The 16,372-nt window shown below is 46.3% G+C and overlaps 4 protein-coding genes across 4 annotated transcripts; 3 read left to right on the top strand and 1 right to left on the bottom strand.

Annotated features, from left to right (window-relative positions):
• The first annotated feature begins 96 nt into the window (after nucleotides 1–96).
• Nucleotides 97–3,492, top strand: g6pca.1 (glucose-6-phosphatase a, catalytic subunit, tandem duplicate 1). The gene is made up of 5 exons (XM_037277641.1): nucleotides 97–821; nucleotides 885–994; nucleotides 1,094–1,199; nucleotides 1,272–1,387; nucleotides 1,447–3,492. The coding sequence occupies exons 1-5, from the start codon at nucleotides 604–606 to the stop codon at nucleotides 1,938–1,940; spliced, it is 1,044 nt and encodes a 347-aa protein (XP_037133536.1). The 5' UTR covers nucleotides 97–603; the 3' UTR covers nucleotides 1,941–3,492.
• Nucleotides 3,311–5,763, bottom strand: psme3 (proteasome activator subunit 3). Its single transcript, XM_037277642.1, has 10 exons — nucleotides 5,599–5,763; nucleotides 5,194–5,226; nucleotides 5,048–5,110; nucleotides 4,829–4,933; nucleotides 4,702–4,750; nucleotides 4,511–4,629; nucleotides 4,303–4,439; nucleotides 4,177–4,231; nucleotides 4,001–4,087; nucleotides 3,311–3,940 (listed from the first exon to the last, which is right to left on the bottom strand). The coding sequence occupies exons 1-10, from the start codon at nucleotides 5,638–5,640 to the stop codon at nucleotides 3,860–3,862; spliced, it is 771 nt and encodes a 256-aa protein (XP_037133537.1). The 5' UTR covers nucleotides 5,641–5,763; the 3' UTR covers nucleotides 3,311–3,859.
• Nucleotides 5,764–5,824: 61 nt separating this feature from the next.
• On the top strand, nucleotides 5,825–12,916 carry nbr1a (NBR1 autophagy cargo receptor a). Its single transcript, XM_037277638.1, has 22 exons — nucleotides 5,825–6,058; nucleotides 6,295–6,357; nucleotides 6,448–6,466; nucleotides 6,594–6,616; nucleotides 6,989–7,171; nucleotides 7,514–7,591; nucleotides 7,661–7,929; nucleotides 7,999–8,118; nucleotides 8,189–8,473; nucleotides 8,825–8,984; nucleotides 9,307–9,555; nucleotides 9,620–9,736; nucleotides 9,807–9,882; nucleotides 9,978–10,079; nucleotides 10,154–10,324; nucleotides 10,397–10,486; nucleotides 10,577–10,668; nucleotides 10,753–11,129; nucleotides 11,203–11,279; nucleotides 11,415–11,502; nucleotides 11,578–11,677; nucleotides 11,764–12,916. The coding sequence occupies exons 1-22, from the start codon at nucleotides 5,957–5,959 to the stop codon at nucleotides 11,953–11,955; spliced, it is 3,033 nt and encodes a 1,010-aa protein (XP_037133533.1). The 5' UTR covers nucleotides 5,825–5,956; the 3' UTR covers nucleotides 11,956–12,916.
• A 206-nt stretch (nucleotides 12,917–13,122) lies between these two features.
• tmem106a (transmembrane protein 106A) lies at nucleotides 13,123–16,147 on the top strand. The gene is made up of 8 exons (XM_037277643.1): nucleotides 13,123–13,334; nucleotides 14,244–14,425; nucleotides 14,572–14,635; nucleotides 14,708–14,861; nucleotides 15,134–15,274; nucleotides 15,343–15,386; nucleotides 15,452–15,505; nucleotides 15,575–16,147. Exons 2-8 carry the CDS (start codon nucleotides 14,269–14,271, stop codon nucleotides 15,681–15,683), a joined length of 723 nt encoding a protein of 240 aa, XP_037133538.1. The 5' UTR covers nucleotides 13,123–13,334; nucleotides 14,244–14,268; the 3' UTR covers nucleotides 15,684–16,147.
• Nucleotides 16,148–16,372: the final 225 nt, after the last annotated feature.

The following is a 16,372-nucleotide window of genomic DNA, read 5'->3' as shown; positions in this document are numbered from 1 at the left end:
TCGGAAATGACACACTGTGAGTCATTTGGACTGTATATTGTTTGACATTTGACCTCGTATTCTCCCTCCTTCCTCAAGAACCTACCAGTTATGTAATTGTCTTTTGATGAGCTGGAGAAAATATCTTACTGCTCTCGATGTTGTCTACTTGTAGATTGCATAAGGCCATCAATGATTGCATGATGATAAAGTCCGATAAAACGGATACTGCTGATTGGTAACTCGGAAATAAGTGATAGAAAGGAGTCAGTGCAATCAGTGCAGAAGGACAACATCAGCATCATCCGCACAAGAAGGATAAGCAAAGAAACTTGGCGTCAGTCACTAAGCGGAGAAAATGTTTTCTAGGAACTCCGTGTGCGTCGGCCATAGAGTTCTAGAATTATGGATTCCAGCAGAGGAGGTCTAGGGGGGGGAGTGCACGGAGTTAAGGAACCTATCTGGACTGTTCAAAAGGCAAACAAGCCTGTTAGCCTTGAGTAAAGTCCAATGGGGATCTCACACACGCAAACCTAATAGAGGCGACGGAGCTGCACGGTGTCCTGACTGACCACTGAAAAGAAGACCCTAGAGAACAAACGTTTCGGGGAAAAGTCTGGTGTCATGGATCTGGTACACAGCTGGGGGATCGAGCTGGTACTGCACCTGCAGACCAAATACGGCGGTTACAAAGGCCTTTTTAGTTTTGCTTCCGCTGTGGCTGACCTGCACACGACCTTCTTCTTTTTCTTCCCCATCTGGTTCCATCTGCGGCGGGACATGGCCGTCCGGCTCATCTGGGTGGCTGTCATCGGTGATTGGATCAACCTGGTCCTTAAATGGTAATGCTCAGATAAGAAGTTGAGTAAGAATTGTTTTGGTTTCAATTTTTTTTTCTATGACAGGGTTCTTTTTGGAGAGAGACCATATTGGTGGGTTCATGAGACCGACTTCTATGGGGCAAAAGGGGCCCCTTTGCTGCAACAGTTCCCAATTACATGTGAAACTGGACCAGGTAGACCTTCTCATTGTGATCTGGTTAACCTCATTCATGATTGTATCACGTTTGACTCGCTTCCAAAGTTCAGTCCTACTCAAGTCAATACAATTGCAGGAAGTCCGTCTGGTCACGCAATGGGTGCCGCGGGGGTCTGGTATGTCATGGTGACGGCCATACTCAACATTGCGGCGAAGAAACGATGTCTACCGTCACTGTACAAGTGAGTTACGACAATATGGTCGTTGGCTTGTCAGATGTCGGCTGTTGGTACTCCCCCTGTCCTTTCTGGCAGATTCCTGCGTTTGGTTCTATGGGTTGTCATGGGTCTGGTGGTGCTGGTAGTTTGCATGTCCAGGGTCTACATGGCAGCCCACTTCCCGCACCAAGTCCTCGCCGGGCTGGTCACAGGTTAGTCGGCCGTATTGGTATAATTCAGAAGAGTCTGAAAGTGTCTTGTAATTTGTCAGGCATTATGGTGGCCGAGGTCATGTCAAAGGTGAAATGGATCTACAGTGCCAGGTTCAGGACGTACGCCATCACCACCCTCTTCTTGACCTTCTTCGCCGTGGGCTTCTACCTGCTGCTTAAAGCTCTTGGTGTGGACCTTCTGTGGACCATAGAGAAGGCCCAAAGGTGGTGCGCCAGGGCTGAATGGGTGCACATGGACAGCACGCCGTTCGCCAGCCTCCTACGAAACATGGGCAGCCTTTTGGGTCTTGGACTGGGCCTGCACTGGCTGCCTCCGCTCGGCACCTCGGGTGCTTTCAAGACGGGGTGCGTTGTCGTCTCTCTAGGGCTGCTTGGGGTTTTGGACTCATGGACATTTTCCTCTGAGAACCTTGTGGCTTTCTACTGCTTGTCCTTCGGTAAGAGCGCAGTTGCACTTTTAATACCGACCGCGTTGGCCCCACGGGCGCTCCGCTGGATCATCACAAAAGGTGCAAGCAGTAAAAAGTTGTGATCAGTGGGATTGATTTTTGTGTTGAATGATTACACACATGGGACCTTTTGGCTAATGCTAGTGTGTTAGCATGGAAAATGTAGTCCAGTTTTGTTGTTTTGCTAAGAGTTATTGTCTTGTATACACATGCCGGATGCTTCAAAATAGTTTGGATTTAAAGTACAAGCTAGGCATTAGCTAATTGGCTATATGCTAAGCGCTTCATTATAGTTCATCTCAAATGGTCAGGGGCGTGCAGAGGGAGGGACCAATGGGGCGGCGGGACTAACGGGGTGGCGGGATCAATGGCCCCCGGAGCTTAATGGTCAAAAATATAAATACCAGCGGTCAAGTTAGCGACACGCTAAGCGATTGTCTTTGCTATTTCATTTGTTTCCTATCTTAAGCTTCCTTTTGTATTGATTCTTTTAAGTGTATAGAACAACTCAAATGTCAGTGTCCTAGTTCTATTTTTGCTCCCCAGCTTTTTTTAGCTTGCCAGTCACTGTTTGGATTTAAAAAAAAAAAAAAAAGTCATTAGCTTACTAATGAGAGCTACCCGTAATAGCATTGTTTTTTTTCCACGGGACACTTTGCACTGATACTGATTAATTGTGCACATTAAACATTAACCCAAGCATGCGTCGCTCACTCGGCCGGCCAACATAGTGACACTGCCTCCACCATACGACCACGTGGGGTCATGAAGCACAGAGTGTCTTAAATGACATGTGCATCGCATTAAGAAGCCAATTAAATGTGTCAGATTCATCATTTTATGGTCAATTCCTATTGAAGTTATTAATCCGTTTGTGACTCCTTCATTTGAAATCTGCAGAATTTTGTCCGCTAACTCTAATTACAATTAAAAAATAATGAAGTAGCAAAGTTTATTAAGGTACATGTTGCTACATGTTGGACAAGGTTCGAGGAGAGCATCACGTGTATGACATAATAACCTTGTGACATTCCGCCGCCGGCGAATCCCGATCCTTTTTTGCGGCCGTCTTATCTGCGAGCCGTGTCGTAATAGTCACGTCAACATATACCAAGACCGCAATGAAAGAAAGGCGGCAAAGAATGACCAGCGAGCGTTAGCAAGGTTGCACAACAGCAAGTTGTTTTTACCAAGCGTGCGCATGGCTTGTTTTCACACGTTATCTTATCTCCGGGGGAAAACAACATGTATTAAATGTGCTTTTCCTCAACTATTATTGTCCAATATTAACTAAGAGCTCTCGGAAAAAAAATCCATATTCTTACTTTATCAATTGACATCGTCACAAGTGCGTGGATAAGAGCTGATGTAGAAAGTCTGAGTCGAATTATCCCAATAAATTGATTATTCACCACGGCATAGTACAAGAAAAACAAGAATCTTACAAGAAATGTGTTTTTAGAAAAAAATTATTTTATTGAGGGAAAATGGTGTCATGTGATGAGAACAATTATTTTCAGGGTGTTAACTTAATGTTCTTTTGAGTCCTTTAACTTGTCTACGCCACACTGGCGCCTACAGGCCAAAGCCTGTACTGCAACGCGAAGCAGATGGAAATAAAATCCCACATTACTTTTAAAAAAAAAAAAAAAAATTCAATAAGATCAATATTTTAATGAGGTGAATTTTTTCGTGAACCTAAAAGCTGACTGCACGACACAATATTCCTCGTTAGCCACTGTTCAGACAAAGAACAAAAGTTGCTCTGGAACCTTCATGTAAGCGCTACAAATCAAACCACTCCAACGTTCTCAAATTAAAAAAAAGGTGCACTCGTGTGTAGAATGCGACTTCCCGAGCATTTGCGCTCGTTAAACCTGGGGGGGGGAAAGTCTCTTACATTTAAAAAAAAAAAAAAAAAGTGTGGCATCCATCTGCATGTACAGGCTTTGCTTGATTGTATTGAAATGACGGAAGGTGCGTGCTTGCAGTTTGGCAGCGCTCAGTACAAAGCTTCGGCGTTACTGCTCCGAGGCCTCTTGATCTTCTCGATATTCTTCAGAATCATGTCGTGTAACGCCACCTGCAAAACAAACGAGGCGTGAGCATCCTAAAATATCCGACACATACTGAGAAGACGTACGTATTGATTTCGAAGCTCCGATACGATGATCTTCAGACTGATGTATTCCTTTTCGTCGATCTCGGTTACCGTGCGCCGATAGTCCTCCTGGAAAACAATAATGAGCATATTTCTTATTATTATTATTGCGCTCGTCTGAGCTAAAATTACTTTCACTGATTTACAAATAGACTCACCACATGAGGATATTTTGCTATTTTGGAAACCAGCTTCGCTCGAGTGATGTAGTATCTGCAACGAGATGAGACAAAAGTGTTAAGTTAAGGATGCTGAAAGAATTCATCGGGAGTGACTAGAACGACCTGGATATCTGGTCGAGGTAAGAGGCCGCCTCGCCTTCCACCGTCCTCAGCTCGGCCACAGTCTCCTCCTGGATCGACACCCCAAAGTTGTTGCCGTCTTCTATCCTTGGAATGAGCAGCTGCACCCACATTTTGACCTGCGTGGGACGAGAATGTGAAGCTCGCTGACCCCTCAAGTACCTGCCGTTTTCTTTTCATTGACACTCACCGTGTTGCATTTTTCGATGAGCGTTCGGATCTCCGGTTTGACTTTTTCAATGAGATCCACCAGGTTGCCGTTGCTCTTCATCATTCCGCCTGGCATGACGAAGACCTTGGTGCCGGTCACTGAATGGGAGAAGAGGAATTAAGTGGCGGGACATTTGCCTCCACACAAGCCGGTCGCCGTGTGGAACTCACCCTTGTCCTCGACGTCTCCGTCATCCAGCTTTCTCTTTTTGGCATTTTGCTGAAACGACATGGATGTGAGAAAGGTCAACAACAAGTTCGTCACTGGTGATGATGTCACAGTTTATTGGAGGCTCACCGAATCGAGTCCATCGTGGAGGTTGGAGAGCAGGATGGGGTCGGGCACTGTAAGGTTGATGTCTGAGTGGATCTCCTTCAGCTCGACAATGTTTATGATTGGCTCCTGCACGCAAAACAAAAAGAAAATCCAGTCAGATGTCAAATCACAAGAAGAATCTGATGGCTTCCATGTTAGTTTGGATTTTTAAAAATGGATAAAAGTTGAATAATTACTGACCTTGAGGAATTGATCGAGCTCCAGTAATTTTTTGGGGAAAAAACTTGCAACTAGGTTTTCTGCCTAATGAAAAAAGTTAAGAATGTAGTGACAATCGGAATAAAATAAGTTTCTGCTCGTTGATGCCCTGGCGAATTCCTACTTACCTCTGCAGTGATACGTTCTCTGAATGCATCAACCTGAACACACAAAAAAGTCTTTTTTACTGATCTTATAGGACGGTAGAAAAGATGACCCATTCATGTCCCCTACGTCTGCTCCATTAGGCTAACCCGGTAGCTATCCAAGATGGCCTTTTTCTCTACATGCGTTCCGAAACATGAATTACACTTCCGACCCGGTGAGTGGCGTAAAAAATCTCTAGATCACGTTATACGCTTTGCTGGTGAAATAATAATAAATCCTTAGAAGCGTAGACGGCTGTGTTGGAGTGAACGGGAAACAAGCCGGCTAGCATGGCCCGATCATTCACATCATGCTAGTTAAAATGAAGCTAACGCGCAATAGGAAACTTTAAGCTTCAGGTGGACTTTTTGCAGGCGAGATCGTACCTTAGTTTTGATTTCATTATCCACTTTGAGCAGTGAAGACATTTTATGCTGTCGGATAGGCGATGAGCGATCGTCCCAACAGCATTAAATGGACTTGGAGGGGGGAAAACGTGTGGCTTTACAGCTTGCCAGCCACACTTGGTGAGCGTATTGATGACGACATTAGAACGCGACAATCCCAAGGTGGGGGGTGTTGTTGCAAGTGCGCATGCGCGTAATACGTCACTGTATTTTTCTCGACGCAGCTGACGATGTAAACAAGAGAAGACAGTCGAGCGCAACAGGGAAATCGAGCTCACCGGCGACAACTCGAATTCAAAGACTCTTTTTCGGGGGGTGGGCTCGCGATCGGCCCGAGATGGGGCTCCCTGTTACTATAAAAGTCAATTTTAGAGGGAACGTCAAGAGATTCCTGGCAGGCGACCTGGACAAGCTGGAGTGGAGCTCGGTGGAAGCCTGGGTGAGCTGCTAGCCGAGCGTGTTGGCGCAGTTCGGGGAGAACTAGGCCCAGACGTGGCCTACCCTCGAAAGTGGCCTCATTAAGCCGCGCAATCTTTTAATCGGACACTTTTTTAAAAAGTAGTAATTGTACGGGAAACGCAAGCGAGATTTTAAGTTGTAACAAAGCTGCAAAGGTCGAGTTTTGCATGGTAGCAGCTAACGGATGGTGATCAAATATGTCTGCTTTCATTCCAGATTAAAGCGTCATTCGGAATTAACCACTTTCAAGTCAAGTACTTTGATGAGGACAGCGAAGAGGTAATCATATTTAAGGCCGATTTGACACGTGATACCACGGATTGTCTTTTTAAAGGATTTCCTCAAATGTCTTACTCTTTATTTCTTTAGATTTGCATCAACAGTCAAGGTGAGAAATACTTGTTTCTTCCTCCAGAGCTGATCCATGTTTAGAAAAATGAAATAGATGATGCAACGTGATGTATTATTTTGCCTTTCAAATCACTTGACTAAGAATGTTGTTGTTGTTATTTCAGACGAGTACGAGGAAGCCATCAAGGTACTGCTGATGTTACTGCTTTTATTGTTATTACTGTATTGTTATAATTATCTGATAGAAAATTGAAAAGTAGTGTAATAGACAAGAATGATGTTGTGGCGGATGTCATGGCATCACTGAAAGATGTCATTCTTTTATGATCTCTAGCATAAGGGCTGGTCGAATGTTTGATTTTATTCAGTTGAAATGATTTGATTTTTATAAAAGTCTTTTTTGAAAATTAAGATTAGACCATGACTCAAATCTGTGATTTATTTTTTCTGTTGATGTTTGTTGCTAAGCATGATAAAGTTCATTCTTTGTTTTTTTTTTAAAGACAAGCTCTATTGTTTACCGTGCGTCACCGTGACTCATGTGCTTGTTTACGAGCAGAGTGCCGAGAAGCAAGGCAACCACCTCATCATGAACGTCTACAAGATGAAGGGACAGGCCTGCGGTGGACCTCTGAAGACCGAGGTCAAGGAGCTAAAGGGGGACCTCCGACCGGCACCCCCTTACCCGTCGCGTGTCAAGACAGTAGAGAAGGGCACGCAGGTCACCCCGGAGCGAGAAGCTGTAAGGAACCAACGGATTTTTCTCGTGTTTTCACGTATGAGTCATAGGTCACCTAGTCAATGAATGACGAGTGTGACATTGCAAAACTGTAAACATTAGGACATGAAAATGGGCTATCGTAATTAATGATAACACTAAAACAAATTTGAACCAACAAAAAAGTCATTAATGTCCACGTCTTCAACACTGCGTCCAGCTTTGCTGTCAATGACAGCTTTGTTCACAACAATGCCGACCAGTTTTTCCACTTTGTGAGCCTGTTGCATGAGTGAATAGTCACAAGGTGTGTTCACATGTGCATGGTTGTCGACCGTCTTGGCTGAAGTTAGCTTTGGTCCTCAGGTGACTGCCAAGGACAACAAGGGGTCCAAAGCAGAAGATGAGCCTCCTCCCATGTGGTTCAGATCCTACATGGAGAAGGTAAAGGTGGTCCTCACGTTATATTTACCGTTCCCCTTTCACCCTGGCGCTAATGTCCTCGCTCCACAGTTTAAAGATGAAGTGGTGAAGGAAGTGGTTGAGCGCATGTGCAGCGACTTCTCCGGCCAGTGTTGTACGCACAAGTCTCCCGCACCGCCGCCACCGCCTCTTGAGGTCAGCGGGCCCAGTTGTGCTCCAGTCATGGGGCCCAGGCCAGGACCCCCCGCCACCACCGAGGGGCCCAAGCCGGGCCCGTCCACCTCCAGCGGGTCTCTTGGCTACACCCCAAACTGCAGCAGCTGCAACAAGCTCACCTCTGAAGGAGCCTACAAGTGCAGGTAGGAAGCGGAACCTCTGCACCACATCACTTCTCTGCTCATGTTGCCTTTTTTTTTTTTTCCTACCAGTGTTTGCCCATCCTGCATCCTGTGCGAGATGTGTCGCCACAGCCACGACCCCAGCCACAATCTCGTGAGAACCAAGACACCCCTGTCCATCCCCGAGCATGGAATGTCAGGAGAATTGAGGTAAGAAGTGACCATTGTTATTTACATTTTTTTTTTTAACATATTAACAAAAGTCTGCCTGATCACACAGGTTCCCAAGGCGAGGAGACAGAACGGTGCGCAAGGCCGAGCGACAGCGCCTCAAAGCGGAAAGGAGGCAGCTGCGAGCCGAAGTGAAGGAAATCAAGAAGAAACTCAGATTGGAGAAGCGGGGCCTGCAGTGGAGCGGACCCTCCACCTCGGGCCGAGCCGCCCCGACTAACATGGCCTCCGCCTCCACCCAGGCCCCCGCCCCGCCACCCCTGCCCGCTGCATCAGACACAGCCTCAGGTCCCGCCCCTGCCCCGGTCCCCGACCCCCAGGCCTCCAGTCCAGAGTAAGCGCCGCCTGGGAGGGGCGTCCAACAAGTGCTGGGTACCTCAAATCCAGCATGGATGCAAAAAGTCTTTTTTTTTTCTCCCCCCACGAAAATGCCACCTTTGTAATCTAGTCTGTATGAGTGTGTCGCTGGCTGCTCTGCGCTGGTGGGGAATTGTCGGAACTACCTCGGTGTGAAAACTGCTGCTGCTGCTGCTGCTGCTTCATAGATTTTCTAAGAGAAATGCTTTTGACCTGCCCGCACTCAAATCTGGGCCCCTGGCGTTTTTTTTTTAAAATGGTAGACAACAAAAAAGATGAGTGAGAACGCAGGGCTGTTTTCAACAATGCTCTGTACACTTGAAACTAGGGGACCCGGGGCCTCGCACGCCTCCTTGCTGCCCACTATGGCCGCCTTGTTTCTGGATGAAAATCTGCCGGACGGCACCCGTCTGGAGCCCGGCACCAAGTTCATCAAATACTGGAAGATGAGGAACTCGGGAACTATCAGCTGGACCCCGGAGACCAAGGTACCCCTCGCTTTCCATCTGCCCCTCCAGAGGACAGCCTTCACTCTTTGACCTACTTTTTCCACTTTGAGCTCCTTTTCTCCTCTTAACATTTTCTTGATCATCTAATCTACTCACAAAAATTCGATTTCGGGTGAGATTTCAGGATGAACTGCTCCAGTTTTATACTGCGGAGTCTGTCTTGGGGCATTTTGGGGCTATGCTAAAGGTGGGAGGTGTCCAGTTTGAGTTGCGTATATTATGACATCTCGCACCGCTTTGTGCACGTCCTGCTATTTTGTGCGTCCCATATGTGTATATATGCGTGCGCGTGTGTGCCCAGCTGGTGTTCATGTGGGGTAACCTCGGACTGGCATCGGAGGAGAGGAGGTCGGTGCCCGTCCCCCTGTTGCTGCCGGGCCAAGTGGGCGTGGTCAGCGTGACCTTTGTGGCGCCTGTGATGGAGGGCACGTACACCTCCCACTGGCGCCTGGCGCACCGCGGCCACCAGTTTGGGCCGCGCGTGTGGTGCAGCATCGTGGTGGAGCCCGGCAACGGCCTCAATGCCCTTCAGCATCACCGGAAACGGCTGGTGAGTCATTCTGTTTTCTAAAACACCCGTGGTGTCACTAACGTTGCCAATTGTGCTTGTACAGAAGGAGCAGCTGAAGCCGGGGACGAAGGACGAGGAGGTCCGGTCCAAGGAGGGTTTGTGCGTGGACATTAGCCACAACGGCTTTTTCCTGCCTTACGTGGACCTACTGACCGCTCAGGTGAGCACTTCACACTGCGCACACTCACATAAATGACAGATTCAATATGAACTCCCGCCCCTCCCTTCAGGATCTTTTGTCCTTTGAGTTGATGGATATCAACATCGTGCAGGAGTTGGAGAAGGTTCCTAACAACACTCCCGTGGGTAAGAGCAGCAGAAACTGGATTTCCCCCCCCCCCCATCACTGATCTAAACTTCATCTTAGGTGTGTTTTGAATTTGATTTTCTTCCCCGCTTAGATCTGACGCCTTGCATCTCCCCTCTGCCTCATGATGCACCAGTGTTGGAGAAGGCGCCCGCTGCACAGATTAAAGACGGCACACAAGTCCAGAAAATTTTTGGTAAGCACCTAAAAGGGTCAATTTGGCGCTGCGCTGTTGGTGTGTATATTTAGGAAGGATGTTTGTTTCTTCAGGAGGAAAATCTAAGCACCCGAGGGAGCACCCATGGGAGGCGGTGGCCCAGGACGAAGAGCACGAGGAGGAGATCAGCGGTGCTCAGTTCCTGTGCGAGACGGTCATGCGCTCCCTCACGCTAGAGGAGGCCCCCGACCACCGGCCGCTGCGCAGGAGCCGCCAAACGCACGGTGAGGAAGCTGCGTTAGCTACTTGACGACAGAAAAGAAGACAAAGTGTTTGATGATTTTTTTCTTCTTCAGTTTCTTTCCTCTCACGTGGTCCATATTTCGGTCTTGAGAAGGAGCCGTCGCCTGAGAACGGCGAGCAAGAAGGGCTGACAACACTGCCAGGTTGGCACAACAACTTTCCATCCCAAAAACGCATCACCTGTAACAATCTGTGTCATCACGTGACGAGTGTTTTCTGTTCTTCACAAAAAGCTTTGCTGGAACAGCAACACGACGACGACGATGATGAAGATGAAGATGAAGATGAAAATGTGAAGGATGACAAAGTGGATGACTGGGATGAGGTAACCGCCATGTTTCACCTCCAAAGTGCCTTCAGAATAGAAATTGCCGCACAACAGTTTTATTCATCATCTGACCTTCCTCAGGTGAGCAGCCAGACGTCATCCTCCTCCTCCTGTGACGACTTCATCATCGTCCTCCCCGACTGCTTCGACATGAGTCGTCCGCTGGGGGAGTCCATGTACAGCTCAGCCATGTCGCAGCCCGACGCCGTCGTCACCGCCACGCTAGCCAGCCCCGAACCCTCGCGAGAGGAAGACTACGCCTCAGACGAGGACTCGCCGCCGCCGGGAGAGGAAGGCGAGGAGCGGATGGAGGATGACCTGGCGTGCGACGCTCCACCGTCGCCCGCCCTCGTCATCCACAGCAGCGTCAACCAAATGCTGTGCGCCTCGCAGACCCTGGACGCCGCCACGCTCACCCCGGAAGTGGTGCCCCCGCCCCCGGCCATCTACTCACCCAGGTGAGGCGTGCTTCCTCAACGCAATCTTGATATTGCTTCTTGTCTCAAGTTTTTGTTTTTTTTGCCTTTTCAGGTCAGAGGCTTTGTACCTCGCAGAGGACGCTTGCCACACAGTCGACGAGTCGCACGCGCCGAGGGTCCACGCCAACGGTGAGAGACAAAGGGACCTTTGAGTGAAAAGGAAATAATACGCCTCTGGTGATTTGCCGCGTCGGCAGAAAAGGCCCTTTTCCTCTTATCTAACACAAGCGTGTTGTTGTTCTTCTTGTTCCTTATTTTTTGCAGTTTCATCAGGTCTGTCCAGATCTGCTGGATCAGCATCCAGCGCCTTTGAGACGTACAACCCCAGACCCGGCAACGCGCTGCAGCCGAGGTGAGTCTACCTTCACCTTGCTCCTCTTCATCTTCATGACGTTTCATTATCACGGCTAACTTGCGTTCATTGCAGGGGTCAAGGAGGTCTCACCGAGGGCCTGGTCAAGGGGGCTCTCTCAGTGGCCGCATCTGCATACAAGGCTCTGTTTACTGGACCCAACTGTCCCATCCAGGTACATCACGTGGTCCTTCAACTTGCAGAGAGCAATATCTTTTCCCAAATTGATCCAATCTGTTAACATGTCCTGTGGCTCTACAGCGAGGCGTGGACCCGGCGGCCCGCCAGGACCCCTCCCTCATGGCCATGCTTTTGGAGATGGGCTTCCGAGACCGCCGTCTCAACCAGCGTCTTCTGCGCAAGCACGGCTACAACCTGCTGCACACTGTTAACGAGCTGGTGCAGAGGGCCGAGGACGCGCCGCCCGCACGCGCCGTCAAGGCACCCCACTGACAAAAAGGCGCTCCATGATGTCTTTTTTTTTCCTCCCCCCCCCCCACTTCTTTTATTCCTCTTCGATAATAGTATGTCGAAACGTATTTAAAGGGTGAGCAGAGTATCGTTTTCATTTGGACCAAGCGCGCTAGTGAAGAGCTGCTTGTAGATGATTCCGATTGGTGGTTAGCTTTATATGTGGGACGGAAATTGAAGTCTTAGTGTTTTTCTACGGACGTCTTCTTTTTTGATGGGGCTCGTGCTAGTATCCCTTTTCCATTGCATGGTACCAATTTCTGCTTCGACAGGGTTCCAAATACTGATTTTAGCTTAATTCATCTCTTTGGCTCAAATTTGCCTCCTTTACTGAACCGGGCTGGTACCTCTCGGTGGAAAAGCGATGCGAGTGCGAACAAACGCTTGAGTGTTGGTAGAAAAAGTGCAAATAGCAACGCAACCCTTTTCTCCGTATAACCGTAGTCCACTTTGCCTAAACAATGCAATCTTTTTGTATCCAAGTACTGTTCTCTTTTAGACGTTGACGTGTGGAATGTATACAAAGAATATATACCTAAATCTATATTACCGCGGGAGTTTCGAGTGGTGTTCCGGTGGTCCGCTTGACGCCTTCTTCCCGCGCTTTCACCAAAACCTAGCGAAGCTCGTATTAGCAACCTGAGATGTCTCTGCAAACAACACATTCCTCAAGCTCCAGTGATACCAACACCTTTTATTATAGCTATCATTATTATTGCCTTTTTCCTCATATAAGCTTCATCACTATTATTAGAGTTGCTTGTTCTGCGCTGTGTGGTTTTGAAGCGGATTCCTATTCCTTTATTGGAGTGAGTGTGGTTTTGAGGTATCGTGTTGTCCGTGTTGTGCTGACTGTCAAGTTCCGCTTGTCACATGTTTTGCAAACACTTTCACAACCCTTCTGCTGTAGATCCCCAAATAAACAATTTGCACATGAATTGTATCTCACTGGTGTGTTTTGGGATTTATTGTTTTATGGGTGGCCTTATTTTTGAAAATATTACTTAAACAGGGCTGCAAAATGACCATGCTGAGAAATGAAACTGAATTGAATGGAAATGACTGCATGAGGCTTCATCTGAGTCATCACTGTAGAGATGTAGTACACACTTTTTGCCGTTAGATGGCAGTGTAGGCCTACACGTGAAGAAGGCGGAAGTGCTCCTCCCACGTTTAATTTTTTTATAGCAAGAATGACACAACCCGAAGGACAACACAAAATAAGAGTTTAAACCTCGAAGGAAAGTACCAGAGATTTTGTCGCTTGAAAGGTTGTTGTTTTTTGGAAGTTGCGGGTCACGAAGTAGCTTGGAAAGAGAATGATATCTGCAGTTTGAAACGAAAGACTTCGCTGATTTTTGGTGAGTAGTTTTGACCCCCTCGATAAACACATTTCACTCCAGATAAGCTTCAAAAAAGTCAAAATGTTACAAAGCTACACCAAGCCTCTCATGTCGTTTGAAGCGATATTGCAAACGATCGGTGACATTTTGATTGCAAGCACAGGTCGAAGTGGTGCATTTGCAAAAAACAGCCAAGTCATGCAGTGAAATTTGCTAGTATTCAGAAAGATATATTTTTAAAGATTAATACCAGTGTGTATTGTATAGTCTATATTTTTTTATTAATGCAAAATCATGTGCACAAAGCTGCAAACGTTTAACAAAACTAAACGTGTACGGGGCGGTGAGAAGACGCCCACAATTAACAGGAATGACGCAAACAAATTAATACGAATAATTTTATTTCCTGTTCAAGCGGTAATATATTTAGGACAGTATAATGCGTTCTAACAAATTTCGGGGAAAAAACGTCACAGAAACTAGATCGGGTAATGGCGGAGCGATAGCGAGTGTTCAGAAAAGTGACGTATTTATTTGGGAGCCTAATTAAAGTAGTTCCCGTTGCTCATAAACAAACAGAAATAAATATTTCCGAAAGCTCAGCTAAGTTTTTTATTCATAAACAAAATTTGTCCAGATTTCTCAGTTTTGTGCCTATTCTATTAGAATTTAAATATAATGTGACATTTCTATACAATTAATAATTTGACAGCTTAGAAACAATTATCATTTTTCCAATGAAAGTACAGAAACTGACTGCATATATAGCATTTTTCTTCGTTAATGGGGTTATAAAAATGTATTCAATGTGTCACCACCGTGGACTATGACATGTCACAAAGGTGTTTTTATTGGTTCTGTATGGTACATAAAATAGTCCACTATAAGGAGAAAAAAAGTCAGTAACCACTACTTTTGTTTTTGAAGGGTTCGAGTGACCCAGCCAGGTGTCATGGTTCTGAGCAAGCACACAAGCGGAAGTGGGGAGTCAAGTCCGGACGGGGAGACCGAGTCTGAAACGTTGAAGGCGATGAAACATTTCCCACGGTACGGCTCCATCGTGGGCGATACCTGCCCCACCTGTCGGGGCACTGGACGAATTCCAAGAGGTTTGTTTCATGCTTAAAAATGAGTAAATTACGGAAAATGTTAAAAAAAATGTCGCAGACATGTTAAGCCACCTTAAAATTGTTTTGAATTGTGAAAATATTATTTCTGTTCTGATAAAAGTGTCAATGTGGATGGTCGTTTTCAGGTCATCAAGACCAACTGGTTGCCGTAATCCCGTGCAATGATAAAAGACTCGAACCCAGACGCACGTAAGAGCAACCCAACACAAACGTGACTATTATATTATCACTTGTATGGTTAATATTGCCGTTCCACCGCAGGAAGCTGTACGTGTGCGTGTCCATGGCGCTGTGTCTCTTCCTCAGCTGCCTCATCCTCTTCTTTCTCTTCCCCCGGAGCATCACGCTGACCCCCGTGTCGGTGCTGTCCGTCATGGTCTACTTCACTCCGGACACAGTACAAATGGAAGTCACGGTGAGTCACGCCTCAAATGACATCATCGTATATGCAACAATTCCAAAATAAACACCAACTTCCACTTTGCCAACACTTGTGTGTTTATATAAAACTAAAATGCCAAATCATATCCTTTAGATCAAAACAGTGGATTCATACAATGAATGATTGGTGTTTTTTTGCCTTTTACTGTATTGCATCCACATGACAGACTCCTGTGAAAGTGGACAAAGGTCAAAGTTCCCCTCTAAGACTTTTCCATGACGGCCTTATTATTTTACATCCTTCAGAATCTCATCAGAGTCATCAACGACAACTTTGTTCCAGTCCAAATCATGGCGCTGGATGTCCAGGGTCTGATCTCCCGCGTGGTGGTGGGCAAAATCAAGCTGTCCAACATGACGGTCATCCCATCACGCTCGGACAAATCGGTAAAATAAAAAAAGTCAAAATGTGTTTTTATTTCTATTTTAACTTTTGTTTTTCCCCACTTTGACAGTACACTTATAAAATTGACCTGCCGGTCACCGATAAAGGCCTCAGGTGAGCGAACATTGAGATCTAGTGGTCTAACGTGGAGGTGATGTAACACAGTCAATGTCTTCCAGTACTTATTGCCAGTCCACGGTCATCAAGATCCACACCTTATTCCTGGAGCTGCAGTAAGTCTCAAGGCCACACGAGGGCGCTCGTACTGCATCAGCTTTAATTAACTCCGCTTTTGTTCCCAGGATGACCATGAACATCTCATATTTGTCCCACACCGAGCAGCTTTCCCTGGAGACCTTTGAGTACATCGACTGCGGCACCAACTCCACCATGCCGCATCCTGTCAGATAAACTTGAGCTTTTTTTTTTGTTTTTGTATTTCACGAGCAGTTTTCATGGGAGAACTCAGGAGTATAATTAGGTGTCCGGTGTGCTGTGTGGATTAGATGAGCAGTAACCCCCCCCCCCCCACACACACACACACACACTTCCTCACATCTGAGCTCTGTCGATTAAGATGTTATAAACGGGTATGCGTACACCCTGCTTTGCTGTGACCAAAGATGCACCTTTGTGACACTTGAATGCAAGATTAATCTCAAGAAAATATCTTTGCACTTTTTTTTAATGTACCAAGTCAATTTCAGTTTTGACACCTTGAAGGGAATAAAACTAATCCAAGTTTGTGTATGGAAATTGAAATGTCCAGTATTTAGATGACGAACAGTATTTATGATCATTATTTTGATTGTGTTCACGTGTAACTGTTCAATGTGCTGTTTTAATCACTAAATAAATCTAAATATTGAAATATATCAAACACTCGTGCGTGACTTGCCTTTTTTTTATATTTTATTTACTGTTTGTATTGAAGATAATTTTTTTTGTTTAAATTTTTCAGGATCTTTTTCCCCCTAACTGACTACTTTACAAACTCTTTCATTAATGGCACTATGAAGACAGTCAAAAAGAGCCCAATTTAATTTAATCTCCTTATTGAGATGCTATTGAGAAGTTAGCCGTTTGTAGCTGAAGTACTT

The sequence above is a fragment of the Syngnathus acus genome, chromosome 19 (assembly GCF_901709675.1).
Source record: "Syngnathus acus chromosome 19, fSynAcu1.2, whole genome shotgun sequence".
In the NCBI taxonomy this organism is placed as follows: domain Eukaryota; kingdom Metazoa; phylum Chordata; class Actinopteri; order Syngnathiformes; family Syngnathidae; genus Syngnathus; species Syngnathus acus.
The sequence above is the reverse complement of the archived record's forward strand: the minus strand, read 5'-3'. Positions and strand labels throughout refer to the sequence as shown.

Excerpts from the sequence above, each read along its gene's own strand:
- g6pca.1 (XM_037277641.1), top strand. The coding sequence starts at position 604 with ATGGATCTGGTACACAGCTGGGGGATCGAGCTGGTACTGCACCTGCAG. Across the intron at positions 822-884 it reads ATCAACCTGGTCCTTAAATG|GGTTCTTTTTGGAGAGAGAC; the intron begins GTAATGCTCAGA and ends TTTCTATGACAG. Across the intron at positions 1,388-1,446 it reads CCTCGCCGGGCTGGTCACAG|GCATTATGGTGGCCGAGGTC; the intron begins GTTAGTCGGCCG and ends GTAATTTGTCAG.
- psme3 (XM_037277642.1), bottom strand. The coding sequence starts at position 5,640 with ATGTCTTCACTGCTCAAAGTGGATAATGAAATCAAAACTAAG. Across the intron at positions 5,227-5,598 it reads ATAATGAAATCAAAACTAAG|GTTGATGCATTCAGAGAACG; the intron begins GTACGATCTCGC and ends TTGTGTGTTCAG. Across the intron at positions 4,630-4,701 it reads CGGAGACGTCGAGGACAAGG|TGACCGGCACCAAGGTCTTC; the intron begins GTGAGTTCCACA and ends TCTCCCATTCAG.
- nbr1a (XM_037277638.1), top strand. The coding sequence starts at position 5,957 with ATGGGGCTCCCTGTTACTATAAAAGTCAATTTTAGAGGGAACGTCAAG. Across the intron at positions 8,474-8,824 it reads CCCCAGGCCTCCAGTCCAGA|GGGACCCGGGGCCTCGCACG; the intron begins GTAAGCGCCGCC and ends ACTTGAAACTAG. Across the intron at positions 8,985-9,306 it reads GCTGGACCCCGGAGACCAAG|CTGGTGTTCATGTGGGGTAA; the intron begins GTACCCCTCGCT and ends GTGTGTGCCCAG.
- tmem106a (XM_037277643.1), top strand. The coding sequence starts at position 14,269 with ATGGTTCTGAGCAAGCACACAAGCGGAAGTGGGGAGTCAAGTCCGGAC. Across the intron at positions 14,426-14,571 it reads CACTGGACGAATTCCAAGAG|GTCATCAAGACCAACTGGTT; the intron begins GTTTGTTTCATG and ends GGTCGTTTTCAG. Across the intron at positions 15,387-15,451 it reads GTCACCGATAAAGGCCTCAG|TACTTATTGCCAGTCCACGG; the intron begins GTGAGCGAACAT and ends AATGTCTTCCAG.